General features: G+C 39.4%; 1 protein-coding gene across 17 annotated transcripts in view; it reads left to right on the forward strand.

Annotated features, from left to right (window-relative positions):
• The window catches only part of MIA2 (MIA SH3 domain ER export factor 2), a 117,171-nt gene that overhangs the window by 65,942 nt on the left and 24,225 nt on the right, over positions 1-27,004 (forward strand). For 12 of the 17 annotated variants that reach the window (XM_036346460.1, XM_036346498.1, XM_036346442.1 and 9 more), the window contains 7 exons: positions 154-292; positions 10,733-10,834; positions 11,971-12,031; positions 12,728-12,763; positions 21,583-21,650; positions 23,183-23,265; positions 25,312-25,440. In XM_036346460.1, coding sequence (XP_036202353.1) covers positions 154-292; positions 10,733-10,834; positions 11,971-12,031; positions 12,728-12,763; positions 21,583-21,650; positions 23,183-23,265; positions 25,312-25,440 — 618 coding nt within the window. The remainder of the gene's footprint in view (positions 1-153; positions 293-10,732; positions 10,835-11,970; positions 12,032-12,727; positions 12,764-21,582; positions 21,651-23,182; positions 23,266-25,311; positions 25,441-27,004) is intronic. The other 5 variants (XM_036346469.1, XM_036346479.1, XM_036346582.1 and 2 more) reach the window with 1 other exon arrangement.

The following is a 27,004-nucleotide window of genomic DNA, read 5'->3' on the forward strand; positions in this document are numbered from 1 at the left end:
AGGTGTAAATTTAAAAATACCTTACAGATTTTCTGTTGTTGTTGGAATGAATTTTGTTTATTAGTAATTAATTATTTTTGGTAATTTTTATCTGTATGAAATGTTAATATGCAACTCAAAACGTTTGATTTTGACTTTTAAATTTTTCCATAGAGTGTATTAAAAATATTCAGACTGAACAAGCATGTTTGCAGCCAGAAAATGAACATCTTGAAAATGAGAATCAAAAGCTTCAGCACAAACTTAAAGTAATGACTGAACTATATCAAGAAAATGAAATGACGCTTCATAGGTAATAAAATATATGTTGATATCCTCATTGAGTGGCAAGTGAAATATTGCATATATTGCATATAAAGCAGCGGCTCTCAACTTTCACAGGGGTCGCCTAAAACCATCGGAAAACACATATATAATTACATACTGTTTTTATGATTAATCACTATGCTTTAATTATGTTCAATTTGTAACAATGAGTTTGGGGGCCACCACAACATGAGGAACTGTATTAAAGGGTCGCGGCATTAGGAAGGTTGAGAACCACTGATGTAAAGTTTATGTGATTAGCCTAAGTTCTGTTTATGATTGGGTTATATTTCATCAATTCATTTTTTTTTTTAATTAATCCTCACTAGAGGGTACATGTGTGTGCCCACAGCCAATAAGGAGGGAATATGCTAATTGACTGCCCACCTCAAAGATGGCGGCGCCCACAGCCAATAAGGAGGGAAATATGCTAATTGACTGCCTTGCCCTCAAAGATGGTGGTGCCCACAGCCACAACATGGCGGCACCCAGTCCCCTCAGCCCTCCAGCCGCCCAGGGCTGGCCTGAGGCTCAGGTAACCAGAGCCGGCTGAGGCTTGTGCTGATGGCAGTGGCAGCAGCAGAGGTGTGATGGGGCGTCGCCTTCCCCTGATCGCCGGGTCGCCTCCTGCCCCTGAGGACTCCTGGACTATGAGCGGGGGCAGGCTGGGCTGAGGGACCCCCCCCTCCAGTGCATGAATTTTAATGCACCGGGCCTCTAGTAATGTATTTTTTAATACATTTTTACTGATTTCAGAGAGAGGAAGGAAGAGGGAGAGAGAGAGAGGAACATGAATGATGAGAGAGAATCACCAATCAGCTGCATGCCCCTTACCAGGGGATGGAGCCTGCAACTCAGGCATGTGTCCTACCAGGAATCAAACCATGACCTCCTGGTTCATGGATTGATGCTCAACCACTGAGCAACACTGGCCGGGCACCAGAGGATATTTTTTCCATTGAGTTTTTAGGGAGAACGAAGGGAGGGGGAAAGATACAGAGAGAGAAACATTGATGTGAGAGAGAGACATCAACTGGTTGCTAACCTCGTCCACCATGACTGGGGCCAGGGAACGAGTCTGCAACTGAGGTACATGCCCTTGACTAGAATTTCACCTGTGACCATTCAGTCTGCAGGCTGACACTAATCACTGAGAAAACTGACTAGGGCTCATCAATTAATTTTTAAAGAAAGTTATTTGATTTTTTTTTTTTTAAAATATATTTTATTGATTTTATACAGAGAGGAAGGGAGAGAGATACAGAGTTAGAAACATCGATGAGAGAGAAACATCGACCAGCTGCCTCCTGCACATCTCCCACTGGGGATGTGCCCGCAACCCCAGGTACATGCCCCTGACCGGAATCGAACCTGGGACCCTTCAGTCCGCAGGCCGACGCTCTATCCACTGAGCCAAACTGGTTTCGGCAGAAAGTTATTTGATTTTGAAATACTTTTTCTTCAAGGAAGAAAATGTGTAAATGATATTGGACTTTGCAGACTAGTTCACAAAAATCCTTTTAAACTTCTTACAGTTAATCAGCAAATTATTGCTAATTAGAGTTCCTAATACTGTAAGCTAGGTCAGGGAATCTGGGTGGACATGCTAGTAATTGCACTCTATCCGTTAATTCCATCTCTGATATATGTAAAACTGATTCCTTTCTCCTGTGTAAATTGCTCCTGTGAAATTGACCCTTGTCTCAATAAATGGCAGTGTTATTTGCTGAGTTGATCATGGCAGCTGATTAAGCCATCCTTGACTTCGCTCTCTCTTTTTTTGGTTTGTTTTGTTAATCCTCACTTGAGCATATTTTTTCCATTGATTTTTATTTTATTTTATTTTTATTTTTTAAAATATATTTTTTATTGATTTCAGAGAATGGGGGGCGGGGGGGGGGAGAGAGAGAGAGAGAGAGAGAGAGAGAGAGAGAGAGAGAGAGATCAATGATGAGAAAGAATCATTGATCGGCTGCCTCCTGCACGCTCCACACTGGGTATTGAGTCCACAACGCAGGCGTGTGCCCTGCCCAGGAACGGAACCTGGAGCTCCCAGTTCATAGGTTGACACTCAGCCACTGAGCCATGCTGACTGGACTCCATAGATTTTTAGAGAGAATAGGAGGGAGTGGGTGTGTGAGAGAGAGAGAAACAGTAACATTGATGTGAGAGAGACACATTGATTGGTTGTTTCCCGCATGTGCCCTGACCAGGGATCAGACCTGTAATTCAGGTATGTGCCCTTGACTAGGAATTGAGCTGTGATCTTTCAGTGCGAGGGTCAAGGTTCTAACCTCTTAACACACCAGCCAGGGTGACTTCTCTCTTTTATATCCCATATTTATTCTATCCTCAAATTCTGTCAACTTTCCTGTATCCTGAATCTGACTAGTACTTTTATTTTTTATTATTTATTTATTTTTTAATTAAATCATTATTTTTCAGATTATTACAGTTGTTCCTCTTTTTTCCCCCCATAGCTCCCCTCCACCCAGTTCGCAACCCACCCTCTGCCCTTACCGCCCCCACAACTGTCCTCATCCAACGGTGTACAATTTTTGTCCAGTCTCTTCCTGCATCCCCCACACCCCTTCCCCCCTCCGAGAATAGTCAGTCCATTCCCTCTCTATGCCCCTGATTCTATTATAATCACCAGTTTATTCTGTTCATCAGATTATTTATTCACTTGATTTTTAGATTCACTTGTTGATAAATGTGTATTTGTTGTTCATAATTTGTATCTGTACCTTTTTCTTCTTCTTCCTCTTCTTAAAGGATACCTTTCAGCATTTCATATAATACTGGTTTGGTGGTGATGAACTCCTTTAGCTTTTTCTTATCTGTGAAGCTCTTTATCTGACCTTCAATTCTGAATGATAGCTTTGCTGGGTAAAGTAATCTTGGTTGCAGGTTCTTGGTATTCATCACTTTGACTATTTCTTGCCACTCCCTTCTGGCCTGCAAAGTTTCTGTTGAGAAATCAGCTGACAGTCGTATGGGTACTTCCTTGTAGGTAACTGACTGTCTTTCTCTTGCAGCTTTTAAGATTCTCTCTTTGTCTTTTGCTCTTGGCATTTTAATTATGATGTGTCTTGGTGTGGTCCTCTTTGGATTCCTTTTGTTTGGGGTTCTCTGGGCTTCCTGGACTTGTAATTCTATTTCTTTCACCAGGTAGGGGAAGTTTTCTGTCATTATTTCTTCAAATAGGTTTTCAATATCTTGCTCTCTCTCTTCTTCTGACACCCCTATAATTCAGATGTTGGTACGCTTGAAGTTGTCCCAGAGGCTCCTTACACTATCTTCATATTTTTTTATTCTTTTTACTTTTTGCTTTTCCGGTTGGGTGTTTTTTGCTTCTTCGTATTTCAAATCTTTGACTTGATTCTTGAAATCCTCTAGACTGCTGTTGGAACTCTGTATAATATTCTTTATTTCAGTCAGTGTATGCTTAATTTCTAGTTGGTCCTTTTTCACAACCTCGAGGGTCTCACTAGACTTATTGAGGATCTCATTAAATTTATCGGTGGTCTCACTAGATTTCTTGAGTGTCTCACTAAGTTTATCGGCAGTTTCTAGAAAATTCTTGAAAAACCTTAAAAGTGTGGTTTTGAACTCTATATCCAGTAGTTTGCTTTCCTCCATTTCTGTCGTTTGTGACCTGTTTCTTTGTCTCCGCATTTTTTATGCTTTCCTGTGTTGATAGAGTGGCTTTCTGTGCCAGGTGTCCTATAGGGCCCAGTGGCTCAGCCTCCCCAATTACCTGAGGTGGACACTCTTGCTGCACCCCCTTGTGGGCTTTGTGCACAGTCTTGTAGTTAAGCCTTGATTTTTGTAGGTATCACTGGGAGGAATTGACCTCCAGGCCAATTGGCTGTGAGAATCAGCTGTTTCTGCAGTGGGAGAATTTCTGTGCTGGAGACACCCTTCTGGGGCAAGACTTGCTTCAGTGGGGCTTTTGTGCTCACTGAGTCTGCCCCCTGAGTGTATCCCTTACGGATTTGAGGAGTTGTAATCTGGATGGTCCCACTCTGACCACTGGGTACACTGGCTCTTGGATCGCTAAGGAGGTGCTAATTTAGCCTCTGCCTGAGGCTACCCGGCAGGAGCTCAGCTGTGAAGGAATGCAAGCTGCTGTGGGGCCTTGGGCCAGCTGTAGTTGGTTAGGTAATTTTCAGATTGCAAAGGGCCAGGCCTTTCATATGCAAAAGCCGGCACACAGCTTGGGTGGGGCGGGGTCCCAGGGGGTCAACAGGGTGGAGCAGGCAGCTATGGCTGCTCCTCAGTCCTACCCTAAGAGGCCCTGCTTCTCAGTGTCCCAGTAAAATACAGAATTTTAATGAGTAATGTTTAAAATTTCAAAGAAAAAACTTCTTTAGATACTCAAAGTAAGAATGGGAAGCTAAATAGAATCCTAGCTGTATATGTGTTGTTCATATTGTGATTTCATTCATTAGTTTGAAATGCTTTGAATTCCCAAAATATTGTATCTTTTATTCTTACATTTAAATTAATATATTCACTACTCAAATTCAATGAATTATGACAGTAGTTGTTCTTTTTTTTATTTTTTATTTTTTATTGCTTAAAGTATTACAGAGTATTACATAGGTCTCCTTTTTTTTTGTTTTCTCCCTTTGACATTCCCCCGGGCTCCCCTACCCCCCAGTGTCTTGTGTCCATTGGTTATGCTTATATGCATGCATATAAGTCCTTCGGTTGATCTCTTACCCCCCCTTCCGGTCCCCCAACCCTTCCCAGCCTTCCTGCTGTAGTTTGACAGTCTGTTCGATGCTGCTCTGCCTCTGTATCTATTTTTGCTCATCAGTTTATAATGGTGTTTATTATCCATAAATGAGTGTGATCATGTGGTATTTTTCTTTCATTCACTGGCTTATTTCACTTAGCATAATGCTGTCCAGTTCCATCCATGCTGTTGCAAATGGTAAGAATTCCTTACAGCAGCATAGTATTCTATCGTGTAGATGTACCACAGTTTTCTAATCCATTCGTCTGCTGATGGGCACTTAGACTGTTTCCAGATCTTAGCTGTGGTGAATTGTGCTGCTATGAACATAGGGGTGCATATATCCTTTCCTATTGGTGTTTCTGTTTTCTTGGGATATATTCCTAGCAGTGGGATCACTGGGTCAAATGGGAGTTCCATTTTTAACTTTTTGAGGAAACTCCGTACTGTCTTCCATAGTGGCTGCACCAGTCTGCATTCCCACCAGCAGTGCACGAGTGTTCCTTTTACTCCACATCCTCTCCAGCACTTGTTGTTTGTTGATTTGTTGAGGATAGCCATTCTGACAGGTGTGAGATGATACCTCATTGTTGTTTTGATTTGCATTTCTTGGATGATTAGTGACTCTGACCATGTTTTCATATGTCTCTTGGCTTTCTGAATGTCCTCTTTTGAAAAGTGTCTATTTAGGTCCTTTGTCCAGTTTTTGATTGGATTGTTTATCTTCCTTTTGTTACGTTGTATGAGTTCCCTGTAAATTTTGGAGATTATACCCTTATCGGTGATTACATTGGCAAATATGTTCTCCCATGCAGTGGGCTTTCTTGTTGTTTTGTCGATGGTTTCTTTTGCTGTGCAGAAGCTTTTTATCTTGATGTAGTCCCATTTGTTTATTTTCTCTTTAGTTTCCAATGCCCTAGGAGCTGTATCGGTGAAGAAATTGCGTCGGTATATGTCTGAGATTTTGTTGCCTTTGGATTCCTCTAGTATTTTTATGGTTTCCCATCTTACATTTAAGTCTTTTATCCATTTTGAGTTTATTTTTGTGTATGGTGTAAGTTGGTGGTCTAGTTTCATTTTTTTGCATGTGTTTATCTAATTTTCCCAACACTATTTATTGAAGAGACTGTCTTGACTCCATTGTATGTTCTTGTCTTCTTTGTCAAATATTAATTGAGCATATTCTTTCCGGTCGATTTCTGGGCTCTCTATTCTATTCCATTGATCTATATGTCTGTTCTTGTGCCAGTACCAGGCAGTTTTGAGAACAGTGGCTTTGTAATACAGCTTGATATCTGGTATTGAGATCCCACCTACTTTGTTCTTCTTTCTCAGGATCGTTGCAGCTATTCGGGATCGTTTTTTATTCCAGATGAATTTTTGGAGAGTTTGTTCTAGGTCTGTGAAATATGCCATTGGTATTTTAGTGGGGAAGTACATCGAATTTATAAATAGCTTTGGGTAGTATGGACATTTTAATGATGTTGATTCTACCAATCCAAGAACATGGTATGTTCTTCCATCTGTTTATGTCTTCATCTATCTCTTTTTCCAATGTCCTGTAGTTTTCTGAGTAGAGGTCTTTTACCTCTTTAGTTAAGTTTATTCTTAGGTATTTTCATTTTTTTGGTGCGATGGTAAATGGGATTGCTTTTTTAGTCTCTCTTTCTGTAAGTTCACTATAGGTGTATAGAAATGCCATAGATTTCTTGGCGTTAATTTTGTATCCTGCTACATTGCCAAATTCATTTATTAAGTCTAATTGTTTTTTGATGAAGTCTTTAGGGTTTTTTAAGTATAATATCATGTCATCTGCAAATAAGGACAGTTTTACTTCTTCTTTTCCAATTTGGATGCCTTTTATTTCTTCTTCTTGTCTAATTGCAATGGCTAATACTTCCAGTACTATGTCGAATAGGAGTGGTGACAGTGGGCATCCCTGTCTTGTTCCTCTTCTTAGGGGAAATGGTTTTAGTTTTTGCCCATTGAGTATGATATTGGCTGTGGGTTTGTCATATATGGCTTTTATTATGTTGATGTATGATCTGTCTATTCCCACCTCGCTGAGAGTTTTTATCAGAAATGGGTGCTGGATTTTGTCAAATGCTTTTTCTGCATCAATTGATATGACTATGTGGTTTTTTTTTCTCTCAATTTGTTTATGTGATGTATCACGTTTATTGATTTGCGGATATTATACCATCCTTGCATCCCTGGGATAAATCCTACTTGGTCATGGTGTATGATCTTTCTGATGCACTGCTGGATCCGATTTGCTAAGATTTTGTTGAGAATTTTGGCATCTATGTTCATGAGGGATATTGGCATGTAATTCTCTTTCATTGTATTGTCTTTACCTGGTTTTGGTATGAGGGTGATGCTGGCTTCATAGAATGAGCTTGAAAGTGTTCCTTCCTCTTGGATTTTTTGTAGTAGTCTGAGGAAGATAGGCTTTAGTTCTTCCTTGAATGTTTGGTAAAACTCCCCCGTGAAGCCATCTGGCCCCGGGCTTTTGTTTGCTGGAAGCTTTTTGATGATTGCTTCAATTTCTTCCATAGTTATTGGTCTATTGAGATTTTTAAATTCTTCCTGATTGAGTTTTGGAATGTTGTATTTTTCTTGGAATATGTCCATTTCCTCCAGGTTGTCTAGTTTGTTGGAGTAGAGTTGTCCATAGTATTTTTTAACAATCCTTTGTATTTCTGTGGGGTCTGTTGTTATTTCGCCTCTATCATTTCTGATTTTGTTGATTTGGGTCCTTTCTCTTTGCTTCTTGGTGAGCCTGGCTAGAGGTTCATCAATTTTGTTTATCCCTTTCCAAGAACCAGCTCTTTGTTTCATTGATTTTCTTTATTGTTCTTTTGGTCTCTATGTCATTTATTTCTGCTCTAATCTTTATTATCTCCTTCCTTCTGCTCACTCTGGGCTTTTCTTGTTGCTCTCTTTCTAATTCTTTGAGATGTAGAGTTAGATGATTTACTACCATTTTTTCTTGTTTTTTTGAGGGTGGCCTGTAGAGCTATAAACTTCCCTCTCAGGACTGCTTTCATTGTGTTCCATAAGTTTTGGATTGTTGTGTTTTCATTGTCATTAGTTTCCAGGATCTTTTTAATTTTTTCTTTGATCTCATTGGTAACGCAATCAATATTTAATAAAGTGCTATTCAGCTTCCAAGTGTTTGAGTATTTGGGGTTGTTTTTATTGTAGTTTATTTCTAATATTATGCCATTGTTGTCTGAGAAGATGCTTGGTATGATTTCAATCTTCTTGAATTTGGGGAGACTTTGCTTGTTACCCAATATGTGGTCTATTTTTGAAAATGTCCCATGTGCATTTGAGAAGAACGTATATTCCGTGGCTTTGGGGTGAAATGTTCTAAAGATGTCAATTAAGTCCATCTGATCTAGTGAGTCATTTAGGATTGCTGTTTCTTTGCTGATTTTTTGTCTAGAGGATTTATCCAGTGATGTCAGTGGTGTATTAAAGTCCCCTACTATGATTGTATTGTTGTCAATCTCTTCTAGGAGTTTTTTTTATGTATTTGGGTGCTCCTGCATTGGGTGCATATATGTTTATCAGGGTTATATCCTCTTGTTGTATCAATCCCGACACTAGTTCTTCAGAGGAGAATATGAACAGTTGATAGTACTAATAAAATGTTAATTTAAAAATTTTGCCTGTATACAGTGTAATTGAGTCATTTTCTAAATCTTGGATTGATGTTTTTTACTACTGATATATTACATTGCTACCACTTTTCAAAAATATAGTATTGAAGAGAAGTGAAATAGTATAGAGGCTTGATGTGTTGCTTTAATATGTGAAAATGTGATTGTTTTTTAGTTATATTGTTGTGTTTCCTTTCACATTGTAATTTTTTCATCATTAATAAGCCCACCCAAATTCAAGGGAAGGGTTCATAGACTACCTCTCAGTGGGAGGGGTGTCAAAAAAATATATATATATATTTTTTTAATTGATTTCAGAGAGAAGAAGGGATGGGGAGAGAGAGATAGAAACATCAGTGATGAGCGAATCATTGATTGGCTGCTTCCTGCACACCCCCTACTGGGGATTGAGCCCACAACTTGGGCATGAGCCCTGACTGGGAATCGAGTCGTGACCTCCTGATTTATAGGTAGACTGTCAGCCACTGAGCTACAGTGGCCAGGCCTTTTTTTTTTTTAAATCCTCACCTGAGGATATTTTTTCCATCAATTTTTAGAGAGAGTGGAAGGGAGGGAGAGAAAAAGAAACATGGATGTGACAGAGACACATCGACTGGTTGCCCCCCACACATACCCTGACCGTGGTTGGGGATCCAATCTGCAACCCAAGCATGTACCCTTGACCGGAGTTGAACCCTTGACCATTGGGTGTGTGGGCCCATGCTCTAACCACTTAGAATACTGGCCAAAGCTTGTAAAAGCATTTTTCTTCATCTTTAAACCAATTACACTTTTATGCTTTTCCTAAGGCAATGACTTTTATTTTCTTACACCGGTGAAACCATTGACTTGGGTAGGGAGTGCTTCCTAAGCAATAGGTAATATAGTGTGTAGAATATAAAACATTTATGGCTGCCTTATAGAATTTTTTTCATTTTTTTATCATGTGCCTCCCCAAAGTTCATGAAGAAGGGGAGACATTCATAGTTAGGATGCGAAATGTGTTTTCCTGTGATGTTCACTATTTCTTGAGGGACCAATGTTATTACTGATACCATGTGAGACAACTTGGGTGATTTAGTATAATGGAACTACTACTTGCTAGCTCTATGCCTTGGTTCAGTTACTTAGTTTCTTGTGCTTTTTTTTTTTTTTTTTTTTTTTTTTTTGGTGAGTTGGCCTGGAAGACGAATCAATATTTTACAACTTAACAACCAACTTAAAAATTATTGAAACAGTTCATTAGTTGGTGACTTCTTGTCTAATAAATATAATGTTTCTTTACATAAGAAGTTGTCATAAATAACATAGTCATGATAAATTTTATTAATATTTATTTTTGATAATCTTAATTTTATGATGAATCCTATATAATAAAGAGTTAATATGCTAATTGACTGCCACACCCTCACAAGATGGTGATGCTCACAGCCACAAGATGGCGATGCCCAGTCCCCTCAGCCCCATGGGGTGGGGGAGGGGTGACAGGTGCACGGCGCAGCTGGGCCCAGCCGCACCGCGCATCTGCCGCTGAAGTCCCGCAGTCCCCTTAGCCCCACCAGCAATGAATTTTCATGCGACCATTACCTTTTTAAAAAATCTTTATCCAAGGATATGATTATTTCTTTTAGATCATCTGTTCTCATGGAGCAGGCCTAAGCCAACAGGTGGGCATCCCCCAAGGGTCCCAGACTGTGAAAGGGCGCGGGCTGGGCTGAGGGACCCCCCGTGTGCAGGAATTTTCATGCACCGGGCCTCTAGTTCTTATAGAAAATGCTTGAAACTTTTATATTAATAGTACTGTTATTAGACGAAGCTTTATAACTTGAGTTTGTAATATTAAATTCCATGCCAGAAATACTTACACAGGTACTTTGTTTTTCTTGCATGTGATGTTCTTAGTGGTATTATGCAAATTGCTTTATGGGAAGCACCAGTTGTGACACAATTAAAGAGATAAGATTGGTTATTTTATGACATATAATAAAAGAAATAAAACACTTTTTGTTTTAAGGAAATTAACAGTAGAAGAAAATTACCGGTTAGAGAAAGAGGAAAAACTTTCTAAAGCAGATGAAAAGATCAGCCATGCAGCTGAAGAGCTGGAGACCTATAGGTATTAAATATATTGTACCTCTCTCCTTCCTCTTCCTTTTCCCCTTCCCCTTCCCCTTTCCTTTCCCCTTCCCCTTCCCCTTCCTTTTCATTGATTTTAGAGAGAGGGGAAGTGGGAGGGATAGAGAGGTAGAAACAATGAGAGAAATGGTGATCGGCTGTCTCCTGCACACCCCCTACTGGGAATTGAGCCCCCAATCTGGGCATGTGTCCTGACCAGGAATTGAGCTGGTGACCTCTTAGTTCATGGGTCGACGCTCAACCACTGAGCTACCCCATCTGGGCTTACTCCTTTCTTTTTGGGGTGGGGAGGGTATCCAAAAGCCCAATATCAGAAAAAATAATATAGCAATAACAACAAAAAATTAATGTATTTTTGTTTCCTGATTTTCACTTAGATGTGTTGCTGTAATACAATTACACAGAAATTTTAAAAAGGAAAAATGCTTTTCTTTCAGTATGTGAGATTTTAAGTCTTTCACATTAATTATATTTGAACATGGGCAACCCTATTGTATTTTAATGTCATGAAAATTGTGAATAGCCATTAATTTAAAAAAGTCTTCCCTCTTTGGTACAAATGTGGAAGAATGTATACAGTATTAATGAATTTAAGAATTATGCCACAAAAAGAAGTTATGCCACAAGTAAAGTTCTGAAAAAGTGTTTGTAAGATGATAAGTCTATCAGCAGTGTACCAGATAGTTATGAAACTTCCATTAGGGAGTTTAAGCTGAGTCTTATCCGAAAGAAGGAATTATCTTGTTAGTCTTATATTTCACATAGATCATTAATTTTCTACAGTTCTATTAAGATTAAAGACATCTGAGTAAATCTTCCAAGATCATACCTCTTAAAAATAAAAATGAATCAACCAATGTACCCTACAAATCTTTTCAAGACCTTTGGTTTGGGTAAACCCAAGTAGTAGCATTCTTAAATATTAATTTTAAAATTATATCAGGAACAAACATACTTTAGAACCTCTTAAAGGTGGTTAACATGTGGAGTTCTGAACTCTTTCTTTTTACATGAAAAAAAGCATTCTGGGTGTTTTAATTAATATTTCCAGTAGAGCATGTGTTCTATCATTTCTTAGCATATGTTAATAGTAGAATGATTATTTCTTCCCTATAGAAAGCGAACCAAAGATCTTGAAGAAGAATTGGAGAGAACCATTCGTTCTTATCAGGGGCAGGTATGTGTGTGTGTGTGTGTATGTGTGTGTGTGTGTGTGTGTGTGTGTGTGTAACTTAAAACAGTTCTGATTTGTTTGAATTTATATCTATTTTCATGAGGAATATAGTTACTTGACTAGTTGTATGCCTTTCTTAAAGGTTTACATTTGGCTGTGGAACATTCCTAGGGAGCCAGAGAGTCTGGGAAAAGAGATCTTGTTGAAGTTGCCATGTCTTCTGCTGCTTTGGGAATATGAATTGCATAAACAAATAACATATAGGGTGAGGCAAAAGTAGGCTTATAGGTGTTTGTATGGAAGAAGACATGCAGGTTATGATTATTACAGTAGATTTATTAACTATTTTGTGTACTTACAACTGTAAACCTATTTTTGCCCTACCCTGTATCTGAGCTTTAGGGTTTTATATTTAGTCCAGCTAGTGTCTCTTAATTGGCAACTCATATTGTAGTTAATTACTGCATAAAATAGAAATATACTAGACAGAGTTCAGTTGTCATTACATTCAGTTTTGTTTTACGAGTAGAGTAGAGCATATGTATATGAAAATTTGCTTTAATATGTTACTGACTTTTCTGAGATGCTTGAGTTATTTTTGAGTTTATGAGTTGTGTGCTAAATCATAGTGGTAGATGTGAATGTTTTTTATATAAGGAAAGTAGTTATCAGTAGTATTATGATGATTTTCTTTTTCAGATTATTTCTCATGAGAAAAAAGCACATGACAATTGGGTAAGTGTTAAATTCTCTTAAGTTCTTTTATCAAATTGTTCTTTTTCCTAATTTAAAAGAGCAGTATAAAAGGAACTAAAAATAAAGATAGTATTTTAAAAAATAATTTTCTTTATGTTCCTTATGAACTAATACTTTGTTATGGCACAGTTATTCACAAAATCTGATTTTTCCTTCTCTATTTTCAGCACATTGCTTCTTTGCAGGGAGTTTATACTCTCTCTGGGGAAGGTGATGTAATCTTCATGACTTCATTGTTTCAGGGCACTGGATTGCCACTAATTAGTGTGGACAAATTACTTAAAATTCTCAGGGCCTGATTACTCTTCCATAAAACAGTGGTACCAAGTTGTACCTAAAGCCTTTTTTAGTTCTAAACGTTCTAAAAATCTAAAAATTCTAGTAACTGATTCTCAGTGGTGAATTACTTGATACACATTAAGAAAAAGATCATCATAAGAAATGTGATGTCAGTCCTCCAGAGGAACTGTGTGAGGAAATCACAAGGATGCAGACTTTAAGTAATTATAAGAATTATCCCTGTAAGAGTTAGAGGATGGGTCCCTAGGAGTCTTCAAGGAGAGCAGTTTGCACAGTGGGTGAATACATGGGGTTTGGACTCACTGTCTTGGTTGGTATCACCTATTGCCAGTTTCCTTACCTATAATTTAAAAATATTATTAGTACCAATTTCAAAGAGTTACTGTAATCTATCCTATATAATAAAAGCCTAATATGCAAATTGACCGAACGGCAGAATGCTATGACACGCACTGAACACCAGGGGGCAGACGCTTAACGCAGGACCTGCCCCCAGCCTGCAGGCCCCAGGCCACCCAAGGTGGGTGCCAGCGGGGGCCCCCGTTCGTCCCGCCGGTTGTCCCACCGATCAGCCCTGATCGCCGGCCAGGCCTAAGAACCCTACCTATACACGGGCCTCTAGTGTGTGTGTGTGTGTGTGTGTGTGTGTGTGTGTGTGTGTGTGACTAATATGCTAAGTGTCTGTCTGACTGGTAGCTATGATGCGCATTGACCACCAGTGGGCAGATGCTCAACGCAGGAGCTTCCCCCTGGTGCTCAGCTCAGACACAGGTTTCATGGCTGGCAAGTGCTGCTGCCACGGCATGAGCCTCTCCCAATCAGGACTGACTGGGTGTGAGCCTGTGGCAGGCGCAGCAGGCCAGAATGAGTGGGAGTGGCAGGAAGGAGTGGCAGGCAGCGTTGGACTGCTGGTTTTATCCCGATCCCCCTGGCCTGTTGGATCAGGCTGAAACTGGCAGTCTGACATTCCCTGAGGGGTCCCGGATTGCGAGAGGGTGCAGGCCAGGCTCAGGAACCCACTGGTGCACGAATCCATGCACCAGGCCTCTAGTGTGTGTGTGTGTGTGTATATATATATATAATGAATATATATATACGTATATATACACACACACACACACACATATATGTGTGTGTGTATATATATGTATATATGTATATATGTATATATACATTAAATAAAAGTTCAAACCATATAGAAAGGTAGAACGAAGTAATCAGCAATATTTCTTTAATTTATCCCATATTATCTCATACTTTTTAGTTTTTATTTTATTGAATTTATTGGGTGACGTCTGTATATAAGGCTAATGTGCTAAGTGTCCGACCGGTTGCTATGAAATGCAGGAGCTTCCATGACACGCACTGGCACCATGGACCTGGCACCCACAAAGCAACACTCGGCTTCCCCCAAGTGGGACATAGGCCCTGCCACCACCCCGGAGCAACACCCCACCAAATCACAGCTGAGGCTGCCGAGACCCCATGGTGCAAAATGCGGCCCACAGCCCAGCCTAGCCCGGAAATGGTGGCTGAGGGCACTGGGTAATGATGTCATGTAGCAACAGCTAGCTTCCTCTCCCTAGTGACAGCTAGCCCCCTTGCAGTTTCTTCAGCCCAGGAACATGTCTTGCTTTATAGCCAGGTGCAAACATTTAATACTTTAACCCACGGTTCTCAATCTGCGGGTCGCGACCCCTTTGGGGGTTGAACAACCCTTTCACAGGGGTCGCCTAAGATCATCGGAAAACACATATATAATTACATATTGTTTTTGTGATTAATCACTATGCTTTAATTATGTTCAATTTGTAACAATGAAAATACATCCTGCATATCAGATATTTACATTACGATTCATAACAGTAGCAAAATTACAGTTATGAAGTAGCAACAAAAATAATTTTATGGTTGGGGGTCACCACAACATGAGGAACTGTATTAAAGAGTCGCGGTCTTAGGAAGGTTGAGAACCACTGCTTTAACCAATGTCTGTGAACTGTTTTCCCATGCCTCATCTCATTTGATCCTCACAGAAGTCCTGGAGTAGGTAGATAGGAGACTCAGTGGAATCCTATATTCTTTTCATTAGCTGGAAAATGGAGATTTAGAAAGTTTAGAAACTTGACCCGACTGAAAAGAAGTAAGAAATGGTGGACTTTGAAAATGACTTCAGGTTTTCTCACTGTACAGAATATAGTCAAACACTGCTGCAGTTAAATATTTTACCCTTTATTCTCCCTGCGTGATCTACAATAATAATCTGTTTCATGTTGATATTTACTGCTGTGTTGCTGACAGTTACCTGAAAGAGAAGTTGGGGTGCTTCACTAGGCTGGAAAATGTTTAGCTAAATCAGAAAGCAGGTCTAATTAAGCAACTTCTGTATACTGGAGGCCTAGTGCATGAATTTTGTGCACGGGTGGGGTCCCTCCACCTGGTCAGCGATTGGGACCCATCAGGGCCATCTTGCCCAGTCCTGATTGGGGCCAGTCGGGGCTGGTGGCCAGGGAGGGGCCGCGGGTAGCTATGTTCAGCAGATCAATTCTCTCTCATCATTGATGTTTCTGCGGGAGAGCTCAAGAGTGTGTCCAGCCCTGTCTCGCCCAGTCCTGATTGGCCGGACCTCAGCAGCAAGCTAACCATCTGCCCCCTGGTGGTCAGTGCACATCATAGCGACCGGTCGGTCGACCGCTTGGTTGGACACTTAGCATATTAGGCTTTTATATATATAGATTGTAACTCACGACATGCAATGCTTGGCACACACTTTCCCTCCAGCCCCTGGTCTTGGAGACCTCATGTCCTTCCAAGACTGTGCTCACCCTCTTCAGCTGCCACACGAAGTAAATTGCATCGTGTGCATGGAAACCCTTTGCAGGCTCCATGGGTGTGTCTTTACTTTGCTGCAGTTCTGATTACCCCAACATAAGGAGAGACATCCTTGTTATCAGGTAACACCATTATGGTAAGACCCCTGCTACGCCTACTGCAGTGGTTTTAAATAAGCCATGGGTCACCCTAGATCAGTGGTTCTCAACCTTCTGGCCCTTTAAATACAGTTCCTCATGTTGTGACCCAACCATAAAATTATTTTCGTTGCTAGTTCATAACTGTAATGTTGCTACTGTTATGGATCGTAATGTAAATATCGGATATGCAGGATGGTCTTAGGCGACTCCTGTGAAAGGGTCGTTTGACCTCCAAAGGGGTCGTGACCCACAGCTTGAGAACCGCTGCCCTAGATGGTTTGGTCAGTGGGTAGAGCCACAGCCTGTGGACTGAAGGGTTCTGGATTTGATTCTGGTCAAGGGCACATTCCTGGGTTATGGGCTCAATCACCAGTAGGGGGCGTGCAGGAGGCAGCAGATCAATTCTCTCTCATCATTGATGTTTCTATCTCTCCCTCTGCCTTCCTCTCTGAAATCAGTAAAAATATATTAACAGAAATAAAAATAAACAGGCCATGAATCATATGTCGCTGCTCTCCATCCATCTAGTCCCCTCACACCCTCTTTTGTCTTTGCCTGCCTGCCCCCCCGCTCCCCCCAACACACACATACTCCTGGAGTCTGTAAAATGGGTCAGGATTTCTACGTCAACCAAGGGCGATGCTTCCGCACGGCCCTCCTTCCCCCGCCCATCTCTGTCCCCAGTCCTGTGGGGTCTCTCCCTCCCTCCCCTCCATCTAACTTGGTGGGCCCTGCTCTGCCCCCTCCTCCTGCGACCTCCTATCTGCAGCTTTCCCCTTTCTCCTCTATGCAGGGTGGGGCGGGGCTGTACAGGGAGGGCCCAGGCAGGGCCTTGGAGGAGAGCTGGGATGATGGGTCATGGGGAGGAGGAGGGAGGGACGTGTGGAGCCTGTCCTGTGGGAGAGGCACCGGGCTCCTTGGCTGCCCCTACCCAGCAGCTTTTCTAGGCCCCTGCGCAGCTGTCACCCTCTCCCCCTCACTGCCTCCTGCTTTCTTTCAAGTTTTGGACTCGTTTTCTCTGACTCAGCCTCGCCCATTTCTCTGCTGTATCTCTGGGAGCCCAAGGCTGCCCCTTGGCCTCGGGCAGGTGTGCCTGGCCTGCCCTCCGTAATGGTGCTACCCACTCTCCTGGAGTAGTTAGTGAAACTTAAATAAAAAGAAGCAGCTCTGCCCTGGCTGGTTTGGCTCAGTGGATGGAGCGTCGGTCTGTGGACTCAGGGGTCCCAGGTTCGATTCCGGTCGAGGGCATGTGCCCAAGTTGCGGGCTCGATCCCTGGTCGGGGGGCGTATAGAAGGCAGCCAATCGATGGTTCCCTCTCATCATTGATGTTTCTGTCTCTCTTCTTCTTCCTTCTGCTCTGAAATCAATAATATATATATATATATATATATAGAGAGAGAGAGAGAGAGAGAGAGAGAGAGAAGCAGCTCTGAAGATTATAAGTTGCGTACTGAGAATGCCGCAGGCTGCGGAGGGTTGTGCAGTCCACGGCTCTCGGGTCATGTGTAGCAGACGCCCACACCACCCGGTCCCTCCTGGCTCCCGCCCCTGCCCGCCTCTGCCGCCCGGCTGTGTGTTTTCCCTCCCGCTCTGCCGCGTGGCTGGTTTCCCTCCCGCCTCCCGCCTCCACCGCCTTGGCTCTGTTCCTGTCTCCGCCGCCTCTACTTCGCTCCCCTCTGTAGCGCTTGACTTCCACATTGTTTTCAGTCTTCACTCCCAGCTGGTATATGCAAATTAACCACCGTTTTGGTTGTGTTAATTTGCATACAGTCGCTCTGATTGGCTGGTGGGCGTAGTGAAGGTATGGTCAATTAGCATCTTTGTCTTTTATTAGTGTAGATACCAGTGGTTGGCAAATGGCGGCTCTCGAGCCACATGCGGCTCTTTGGCCCCTTGAGTGTGGCTCTTCCACAAAATACTACGTGCGGGCGTGCACATACAGTGCGATTGAAACTTCGTGGCCCTTGCGCAGAAGTTGGTTTTTGAAGAGGAGATAGACGAAACAAGTATACAAGACGAGTGTGGATGGGAGAGTTGGAAGGGGTCGACCTCAGCGAACGTACCTCAATCAGATTGAGGACGTTTTTAGCAAAGGCCAGCTTAGGAGTACCCTAATTAAGTTAATAACAATGTACCTACCTATGTAGTTTAAGTTTAAAAAATTTGGCTCCCAAAAGAAATTTCAGTTGTACTGTTGATATTTGGCTCTGTTGACTAATGAGTTGGCCAACCACTGATCTATACTAATAAAAGCCTACGTGGTCCTCGCACCCTCGCACAACGCCCTCATGTCATCACAAGGTGGCCGCCACAAGATGGCTGGCAGGGGAGGGCAGTTGGGGGTGATCAGGTCAGCAGGGGAGGGCAGTTGGGAGTGATCAGGCTGGCAGGGGAGCAGTTAGGCGTCAATCAAGCCAGCAGGGGAGCGATTAGGAGGTGATCAGGCTGGCAGGCAGAAGCGGTTAGGGGCAATCAGGCATGCAGGCAGGCGAGCGGTTAGGAGCCAGCAGTTCCGGATTGTGAGAGGGATGTCTGACTGTCAGTTTATAATCGACAGTTATAAAACTTGCAGTCAGACATCCCCTAAGGGTTCCCAGATTGGAGAGGGTGCAGGCCGGGCTAAGGGACACCCCCCTCCCCAGTGCACGAATTTCATGCACCAGGCCTCTAGTATATAGGTTATAAACGGCTAAGTTGACTCACACATGTGTGATACATATAAAACTCTCACTGGTGCGAACTGCACACGTGTGTTTCAATCTGTCATTGTCGATTGTGAATTATGAGAAAGGGTGAATAGCGATATTAAAATATTTCTAATTAATTTCCTTTCAATGTGCATGAATCTGTCTACCAGGCCACTAGTTGGTTAATAAAATTATATAGATTATAGAAGCCTAAGCAACCATTTGACCGTTTGACCAGTAGCTATGATGCGTACTGACCACCAGGGGAAGATGCTCAATGTTCAGGCATGGAAACATGGAACAGACTGACGAATCTCAGAGGGAAGTGGGGAGGGGGGAGGGCAGGAAGAGATTAACCAAAGATCTTATATGCATACTAGAGGCCCTGTGCACCATTGGGGTCCCTCGGCCTGGCTTGTGGGGATCAGGCTGAACTGGCCCGGTGCATGGATACGTGCACCAGTGGGGTCCCTTGGTCTGGCCTGTGGGGATCGGGCCAAAACCGGCAGTCTGACATCCCCCACGGGGTCCCGGATTGCGAGAGGGCTCAGGCCAGGCCGAGGGACCCGGCCTCTAGTTCTATAATAAATCATCTGTATAGGGTATTGTGTGTTCACCACTCTAAGACAAGTCTCCTTCCATCATCATTTATCCCCTCTTTATCCTTATTCCATACTTTCTAAAATACATTTAGACATGAAAGCACATACTGGGTGTCTCCCCCAAAATTGTATATACTTTAACAGCTGATAGCTCAATTTTGAAAATGCAATGTATTTTAATAAACTCTGCCTTTATAATTATTTGAAATGTATGTATACATTTTTGGGGATAACCTATATATGTGTTTTAAAAAGTGAAATTATGTTACATATTGTTTTATAACCTGTTTTCTTAATATATCATAGATATTTTTCTATAAATGTTTCATAATTTATATAAACCTTTCCTCTTTGATAAACATTTAGTTTTTTTGTATTTTTTAGTGTTATAAATAATTTCATAATTTCAGATATTACTTTATCTATTGAGCATTTATTTGCTCTGTCCTGTTAAATTTAATCTTTTCTTCTTTTGGACTCACAGAGTACTTTGCTTTTTGTGTCTTATGACAAGTACCATACTCATTTAAAAAAATTTATTTTTTAATCCTCATCCAGGGACATGTTTTTTAAATTGATTTTTAGAGAGAGAGGAAGGAAGAGAGAGAAAGAGAGAGAGAGACATAGCAATGTGAAAGAAATGTTGATCAGTTGCCTCCTGTACTACTCTAATGGGGATTGAACCTGCCACCTAGGTATGTGCCCTGACTGGGAATTGAACCTGTAATCTTTTTGGTGAACGGGATGATGCTCTAACCAATTGAGCCAGGGTTCCATGCTCATTCATATTCGTCCTTACCACAGATTTAAGCTTCTCAAGATCTAGGTATTGTTTCTTTTTCTTTAACACTTGTGCCTAATTGAATGCTTTTTTGTCTATTGTAAATATTCAATATCCGAGTGCAATATTTTAGAATACACTGTGGTCATTTACTGAAATTATAGTTTTATATAACCATTGGGTATAAGCTTTTCAAAAGTCTGTATTCACTTGCCATCAATTTTTCTATTTTGTTGTTGTAGGTATATCATTAATACATACTAAACTATAATCATAGAACTTACTTTTGACTTATTAACTTTGCATTTTTTGTACCTTATCTTGTGGGTAAATATTTTCTACTATATACGAAACATTGAGAATTAATTTTGGTTCTCCATTGTTAAAAGTTAAATGAATTGGTATTTTATTAACTAAAATTGTTACGGTATAATATACTTTTTTTGTTAGTAAAAATTGATTATGTAATTATATATTTTTAAAAGATTTACCCATGAAATCATGTGAGTGCTAAAATATGTCTAAGCTATGTTTTTTGTGAATAAATACATAACATGTTCTTTGACCAGTTAAAGTCAATTCTCATATGTAGTTTGCAGTTTTAAGTGAACACATTGATAGTGTAGTTCCTTTACTTGTAGCAAGTTATGGTTATAGATGGAGTTAATCTGCCTACCTTTGTATGATAGAAACAGTTGCCCTAGGACTGCATTCGTTCGGCAGTTCTGGCGTTCCACACAGGCTGCACAGCGTGACTGGGAAACATGCAATAACCCCTTCAAGTTTAACCTTTCCCCACAACAGTTTGGGAAGAGTGCATGCTCTTCTGGTTATTATAAGAGTAGCTTTATTTTCAATAACATAAACTCTGATTTTCTAACCTTTTATTTTATTAAACTGAAGTGTAACTAAAATGTGAAAGCCTATCAGAATATTATGTGTACAGCGCTGTGTACTTAATGTAGCATGCTTTGATTATATTCAGCCATTTAAAAATATGGCCTGTACCAGTATGCTGTGAAACTCTTTTAGACCTTTCTGGCTTCACAGATTTATAGTGATTTCTTTCCAGAGATGGTTACCTTGTTCCATAGTCAGTGCTGCCTGCGTAATGATTCTGAGTCTCTATTCCATTCACCTCTTAGATTGCTCTTGTTATGTTTTTGGAAATTAGTGCCAAATAATGCTAATCCTCGACTTCACATCTAGGTAACAGTATTTGTTCGCAAGTACATGATTGACTCCAGTCTTAGTAGGCTCATATCATCTGGTTACATGAAACTTATTCCTTTTAAAATGTTCCCTAAAAGTAAAAGAAATAAAAAAAAAAGCCCTCTAAATTAAAACATTTAACATTGAATTTACTGAAATACTTAACTGATTATAATATTTGTATGCCATCACTGAGATATTTATATACATGTATTTTTAATGTTAATTTTGTATTTCTTTAAGTTGGCAGCTCGGACTGCTGAAAGAAACCTCAATGATTTAAAGAAAGAAAATTCTTACCTCAGACAAAAGTAAGTATTTTAGTGGGAACACTGAAAACTTTATTTTTAGTTGTTATTTTATTAGTTAGTTAATATTATAAAGGCAAACAAGAAAACTTATAGTGGATCCAGCATATCTAATAGTGAAATCTTTTATTTTACTGAGTTACTAGATTTTTTTTGTTTGAAAATTTGTCTTTTTTTAAAATATATGTTTATTGATTTCAGAGAGAGAGAGGAGAGAGAAAGGAAAGAAAGAAAAGGAAGGAAGGAAGGAAGGAGGGAGGGAGGGAGGGAGGGAGGAAGGAAGGAAGGAAGGAAGGAAGGAAGGAAGGAAGGAAGGAAGGAAGGAAGGAAGGAAGGAAAAAGAAACATCAGTGTTGAGGGAGAATCATGGATCAGCTGTCTCTTGCATGCCCCACACTGGGGGTCAAGCCCGAAACCCGGGCATGTGCCCTGACCAGGAATCAAACCCTGACCTCCTGGTTCATAGGTCAGCGCTCAACTGCTGTGCCATGCCGGCCAGGCGAAACATTTGTCTTGAGAGGTCACTCTAACAGAGAAGGAAACTATTCATGGGTTCTTTTATAAAAGGTGTAACAAAACATAGAAGAGCAACTGGCTAGGTATAGGATAAAAAGAGAAAGGATGGATCGATCTCTCTGAGATGGTAATTCTCAGAGTATCAGCATCTTTTAATGGATAAATGAATGGAATAAATGTTTATTATTTCTCTTATCCCCAAGTTTTAATGTAATGGGTAGTATTACTTTACAATAAGAAAATGAAAAGAAAAATAAAATGTACATTGTACAGTCAAAGAGAAGAATAAATGCTTTTCTCTGAGGATTGTAACATCTTTCCTAAGTGTTATAATTTCTTGCCAGAAGGTGCTATTCACATACTCATTTTATTCTTGTGGCTTGCCTTTTCTATTCAGAAATTAAAACCAAATGAATAAATGTTTTATTTCAGATCTAATGGTCAAAAAGTAGAAATAGTATTCTTTTTAAATGTCACATTTCTAAGATAAAAAATTTAGGAGTAAAACAGTAGGAATAGTTAATTGGATTCCAATTTTACGTTATGGTTGGAATCGTATGTGTAACATTATAGTGGAAAGCATACGTGACTCAAAGCCAGGAGCCGTGTGTTTTAATCCTGGCACTTTTCATTTTGAATAAATCAAACTCCTAGCCTTAGTTTCTTTAGTTGAAAAATGATAGACTTGAATTGGTTGACCTTGACGGACCCTTTTATTTTTAAATTTGGGTTTGGTGATACTGCACCCCTTATTGTCTAATTTTTAAGAAAAACAAAACAGAACAATTTCAAACCTCACTAAACATCAGTGCCACTTGGCAAAAAGAAACCTGTTACCCCAAAATAGTAGTAGTGAATATAGAAACGTGTTTTGGTCAGAATAATTTTAAAGGATCTGTTTCTTTTATGCATATATTGAGAAAATGAAGAGTAGCTTATAATTGATAGTGGCATTTTTCTAGAAATGTGGGTGCTTTTCTTTGACGGGTAACTTAGAGATGTTTGTTCTTTATTTGCAGATTAACTGAAACAGAGATTAAATTTGAACTTTTAGAAAAAGATCCTTATGCAGTTGATGTTCCAAATACAGCATTTGGCAGAGGTAGCTTTTTTTTAACCCCTCATTTAAAAATACATATATATTTATTTATATATATATATAAGTTGTATGTATAATTTACATTAGTGTAAATTTAACACTATTACTTATAAATATTTTAGATTTCTGAGCTAGGGTTCTAATCTAAGTTCTCTCACAGTTTCCAAGTTTCTGAGTTTCTTTTCCCTAACAATAATATAAATATTTGGCACCTCTCTTTCTCAGTGGGATTTTATACAATGATGTATATTTAGTACCTTGAGCTCCTTGAAAAGCAAAGTGCTTGGTACATACTAAGGTACTCATTAATTATGTTTTGAAGAATGAATGGGTAAGGATTGCTTAAGTAAAATAGCACTGTGACTGTTTATATATTAGCTATTCTTTGGTATTTGTGTGAATTATAAAAAGGAGAATTTAATGATCATCAAGGAAGCTGGTAGCAACATAATGTATTTGTAGAGCAGAAACTTGATATAATTTAAACACAAATGTTAGATGTATTTTAGTTTCATAATTTACATATTATGTATTAGTGAAGTTGACTTGCAATGCAAAAGGGAATTTGTACTTGGAAAAGATTTTTACCAGTATAAAACTTGCCTTATGTTTTTATGATGCTTAATGACACACTATTCTTTTTCTTAAATAAAAAAGGATTCTTAACTATAAAAAATTAAAAATGAGAATTAAAACAGTTAGCCTTTAATTACTTAAAAATATTAATTAAAAGATGGGAAAACCTGAGTAATGTGAGTTTTGATTGCTTTAATATCCTCAAGAGAGGACAAATTCTTTGGAAGATGTATTTAATATTTCTGTCCATTAATGAGTTTGCATCTTTAATGATCTCATACTATCCCAAATAGCTTAAAATTTTCAAAATAATTTTGGTTGAATTAGAATTAAGCTTGTGATGCAATGAAAATAAACCTATCTTTATATAGACAGAATCCTGTTATAACCTTTGAAAAGTTATAAAATCATCTTGAGAGTCCAGTTTTATTAAAATGAAAGTCTATTTCTACATTTTTGAAGATAGTAGATTATGAGTAATGAAGTTAGGAGTGGGAGGAATTATACAGAAAGATTTTTTATCTGGTTAATGCAAAAATCTCAGGGGTATGTAAATAATGCTTTGATCTTTTGTTGTAACTACATGTGTATATTATATAAACTGCATAATAAAATTTAACGTATTTAAAAAGTGTTATTTTGATGGTATTTTTGTTTGATTTTTGCTGTTAATTTTTTACCTTTTGAAGCATAACCATTATTTGGGAATGGTGAAGTTTGTAAAATGATAGGGCTCTTGGCTATATGGTTTATAGATAGACAATTTTTAAATGAATTAGTGTATGTAAATTGACTTTTTTTGGGCTGCCTCCAGCACACGCCCAAACTAGGGATCGAACCCACAGCCTGGGTATGTTCTCTGACTGGAAATTGAACCCACCACCTTTTGGTGCATGGTGGACGCTCCAAGGGACTGAGCCACGTGGCCATGACTGAAAATTTGCTTTTCACTAGCAGTGAATCAAAAGTAATTTCTGATGCTAAAAAAATTAACTTTTTTCTATTTTTTAAAATTCCAAGCTTTACTCAAATAAATCATGGCCCAACACAGGCTCTATGGCCCTGATTTAAACTGAGCCTTCCATATTACAACCATCACCACCTGAAATATCTAGAAGCATACTGCCCGTAAAAACAAAACAAACTTCATGCCCACAAGTTTTCTTGTAATTCGAAAATATCACCAGTATTCTTTATTTAATATTGTATGGTTATTTTACTTATGTGTATTATCAAGAGGATAATGTTTTGATCGACTAAAATGTACATGGTAAACAGACTTTATGGAACACAAAGTTCCATATTGAATTCTATTTCATGTTAGCAAAATCCAAGGCCTAGTTAGTGTTCAGGACATGGATTAAACTTAAATTGGCAAGAGGATGACCTAATGGTAATTGTTGAAATGGGATTCTAATCTGAGTGTAGCTAATTGAAAGTATGAATTTAAACATTTTGTTTTAATTATTCCAGAGCATTCCCCATATGGTCCCTCACCATTGGGTCGACCTTCATCTGAAACGAGAGCTTTTCTCTCCCCTCCACCTTTGTTGGAGGGTCCACTCAGACTCTCACCTTTGCTTCCAGGGGGAGGAGGAAGAGGTATATTGTTTAAACATGTTTATTACTCTAGATTCTTCCTTACTTTATATTTTCATCTCAACTTTTCTTTAAAAACAATCTTTAAAATAATTCTTTGGAAAATACAGGCATTCCTTGCACTTGTTAGGGGTTACTTTTGTTTGGAAAAGGCCAAAATTTGACACCTAATTTTAATGTGTTTTTCTCCTAGAAAAGTGTGTTATAATAGAATACTGTTGGTCAAGTACTTGATGCATATCTTTTTAAATCATATTTTTGACTTCTTTAGAACTCTGTTTTATACTACATAATATAAAACTTTATAAAGTATATAAAATAACAATATAACAGCATAAAATTATACTTTAATGAAATATTATTAGAATGTAGATTTTTTTTTTTACTTCATTATCATGACCTTTTTATTGTAGAAAATCAAAGTGAAAGAATCTTATTTTCAGTATTGAGGAATTCAGAATTGCTCTTTTGTACACAGAATTTGATGGTAACCTTAAAGGAGACCTTAATCATTTGTCAGTACTTTGCAAAACCAACCTAAGATTGTCTGTTTTGTTATCCCTTTATGTGTTTTTTTGTTTGTTTGTTTTTGTTAATCCTCATCTGAGGATATTTTTTCCATTGATTTTTAGAGAATGGAAAGGCGGGGTCGGGGGGAGGAGAGAGAGAGAGACATCGATGTGAGAGACATATGATGTGAGAAACACGTTGATTGGTTGCTTCCTGCACCTGCCCCTGGGGCTGGGATTAAACCTGCAACCTAGGTATTGCCCTTGACTGAGAATCAAACCCGAGACCCTTTGAGCCACACCAGCCAGGGCTCCTTTATGTGTTTTACAGTTGAGAGTTTCAGAACTATTTCAAGTCCCTAAATATTAGTTGCTGGTCTTTCTGCATTTACCTCATCAGCACTTACTCTGGTGTTACCTATGTACCTGGAGTACTCCTCCTTTTATTTTCTTTATTTTTATTGTCACTATTACAGATATCTCTCTTTTTCCCCTGTTCTGCCCACCTCCACCCAGCCCCTGCCCAGATGGAGTATTCCTCTTTTGATCTCTCACCATAGTTTGTTCACTTTGTCAATTGCTTTAACATTTCCCTTGAATTGTAGCAAATTTCAAAGATATAGAACCCTGTCTGTTCCAAAATCAAAAGTCAGGTTTTTAGCCCCAAGTCTGTGTTTTGTTGGAACTGATAGCATTCTTCACCAGGGTCATGTCCCCATTCCCCCTTTTTGTCAGTGATTTTAACGTATTTACTCTGAGGTAGGAACAGAAAATAGTGAGACCAAATAAAAACAAACTAAACACAAAATAGGAAAGCTCTAATATTCAAATGGATACAGTTCATTAAAGTAGCCTCTCAGAAAGTCTTTGTATTTCCCTGTTGAAGCTTCATATTTAAATATTTTGGGAACACTTTCTTTGGAATTGCCTTCAAGAATATGAAAAAATGAGTTTCCTACTTTATGTTTATGAGACATTCTCTTTGCCCATTTGTTATTTATATCCTGTCCCCATTACCAGTTTGCTATACATAGCACTGGTCCTTCCTGCTTCCTAGT

This window comes from Myotis myotis, unplaced genomic scaffold (assembly GCF_014108235.1).
Source record: "Myotis myotis isolate mMyoMyo1 unplaced genomic scaffold, mMyoMyo1.p scaffold_m19_p_1, whole genome shotgun sequence".
Taxonomy (NCBI): domain Eukaryota; kingdom Metazoa; phylum Chordata; class Mammalia; order Chiroptera; family Vespertilionidae; genus Myotis; species Myotis myotis.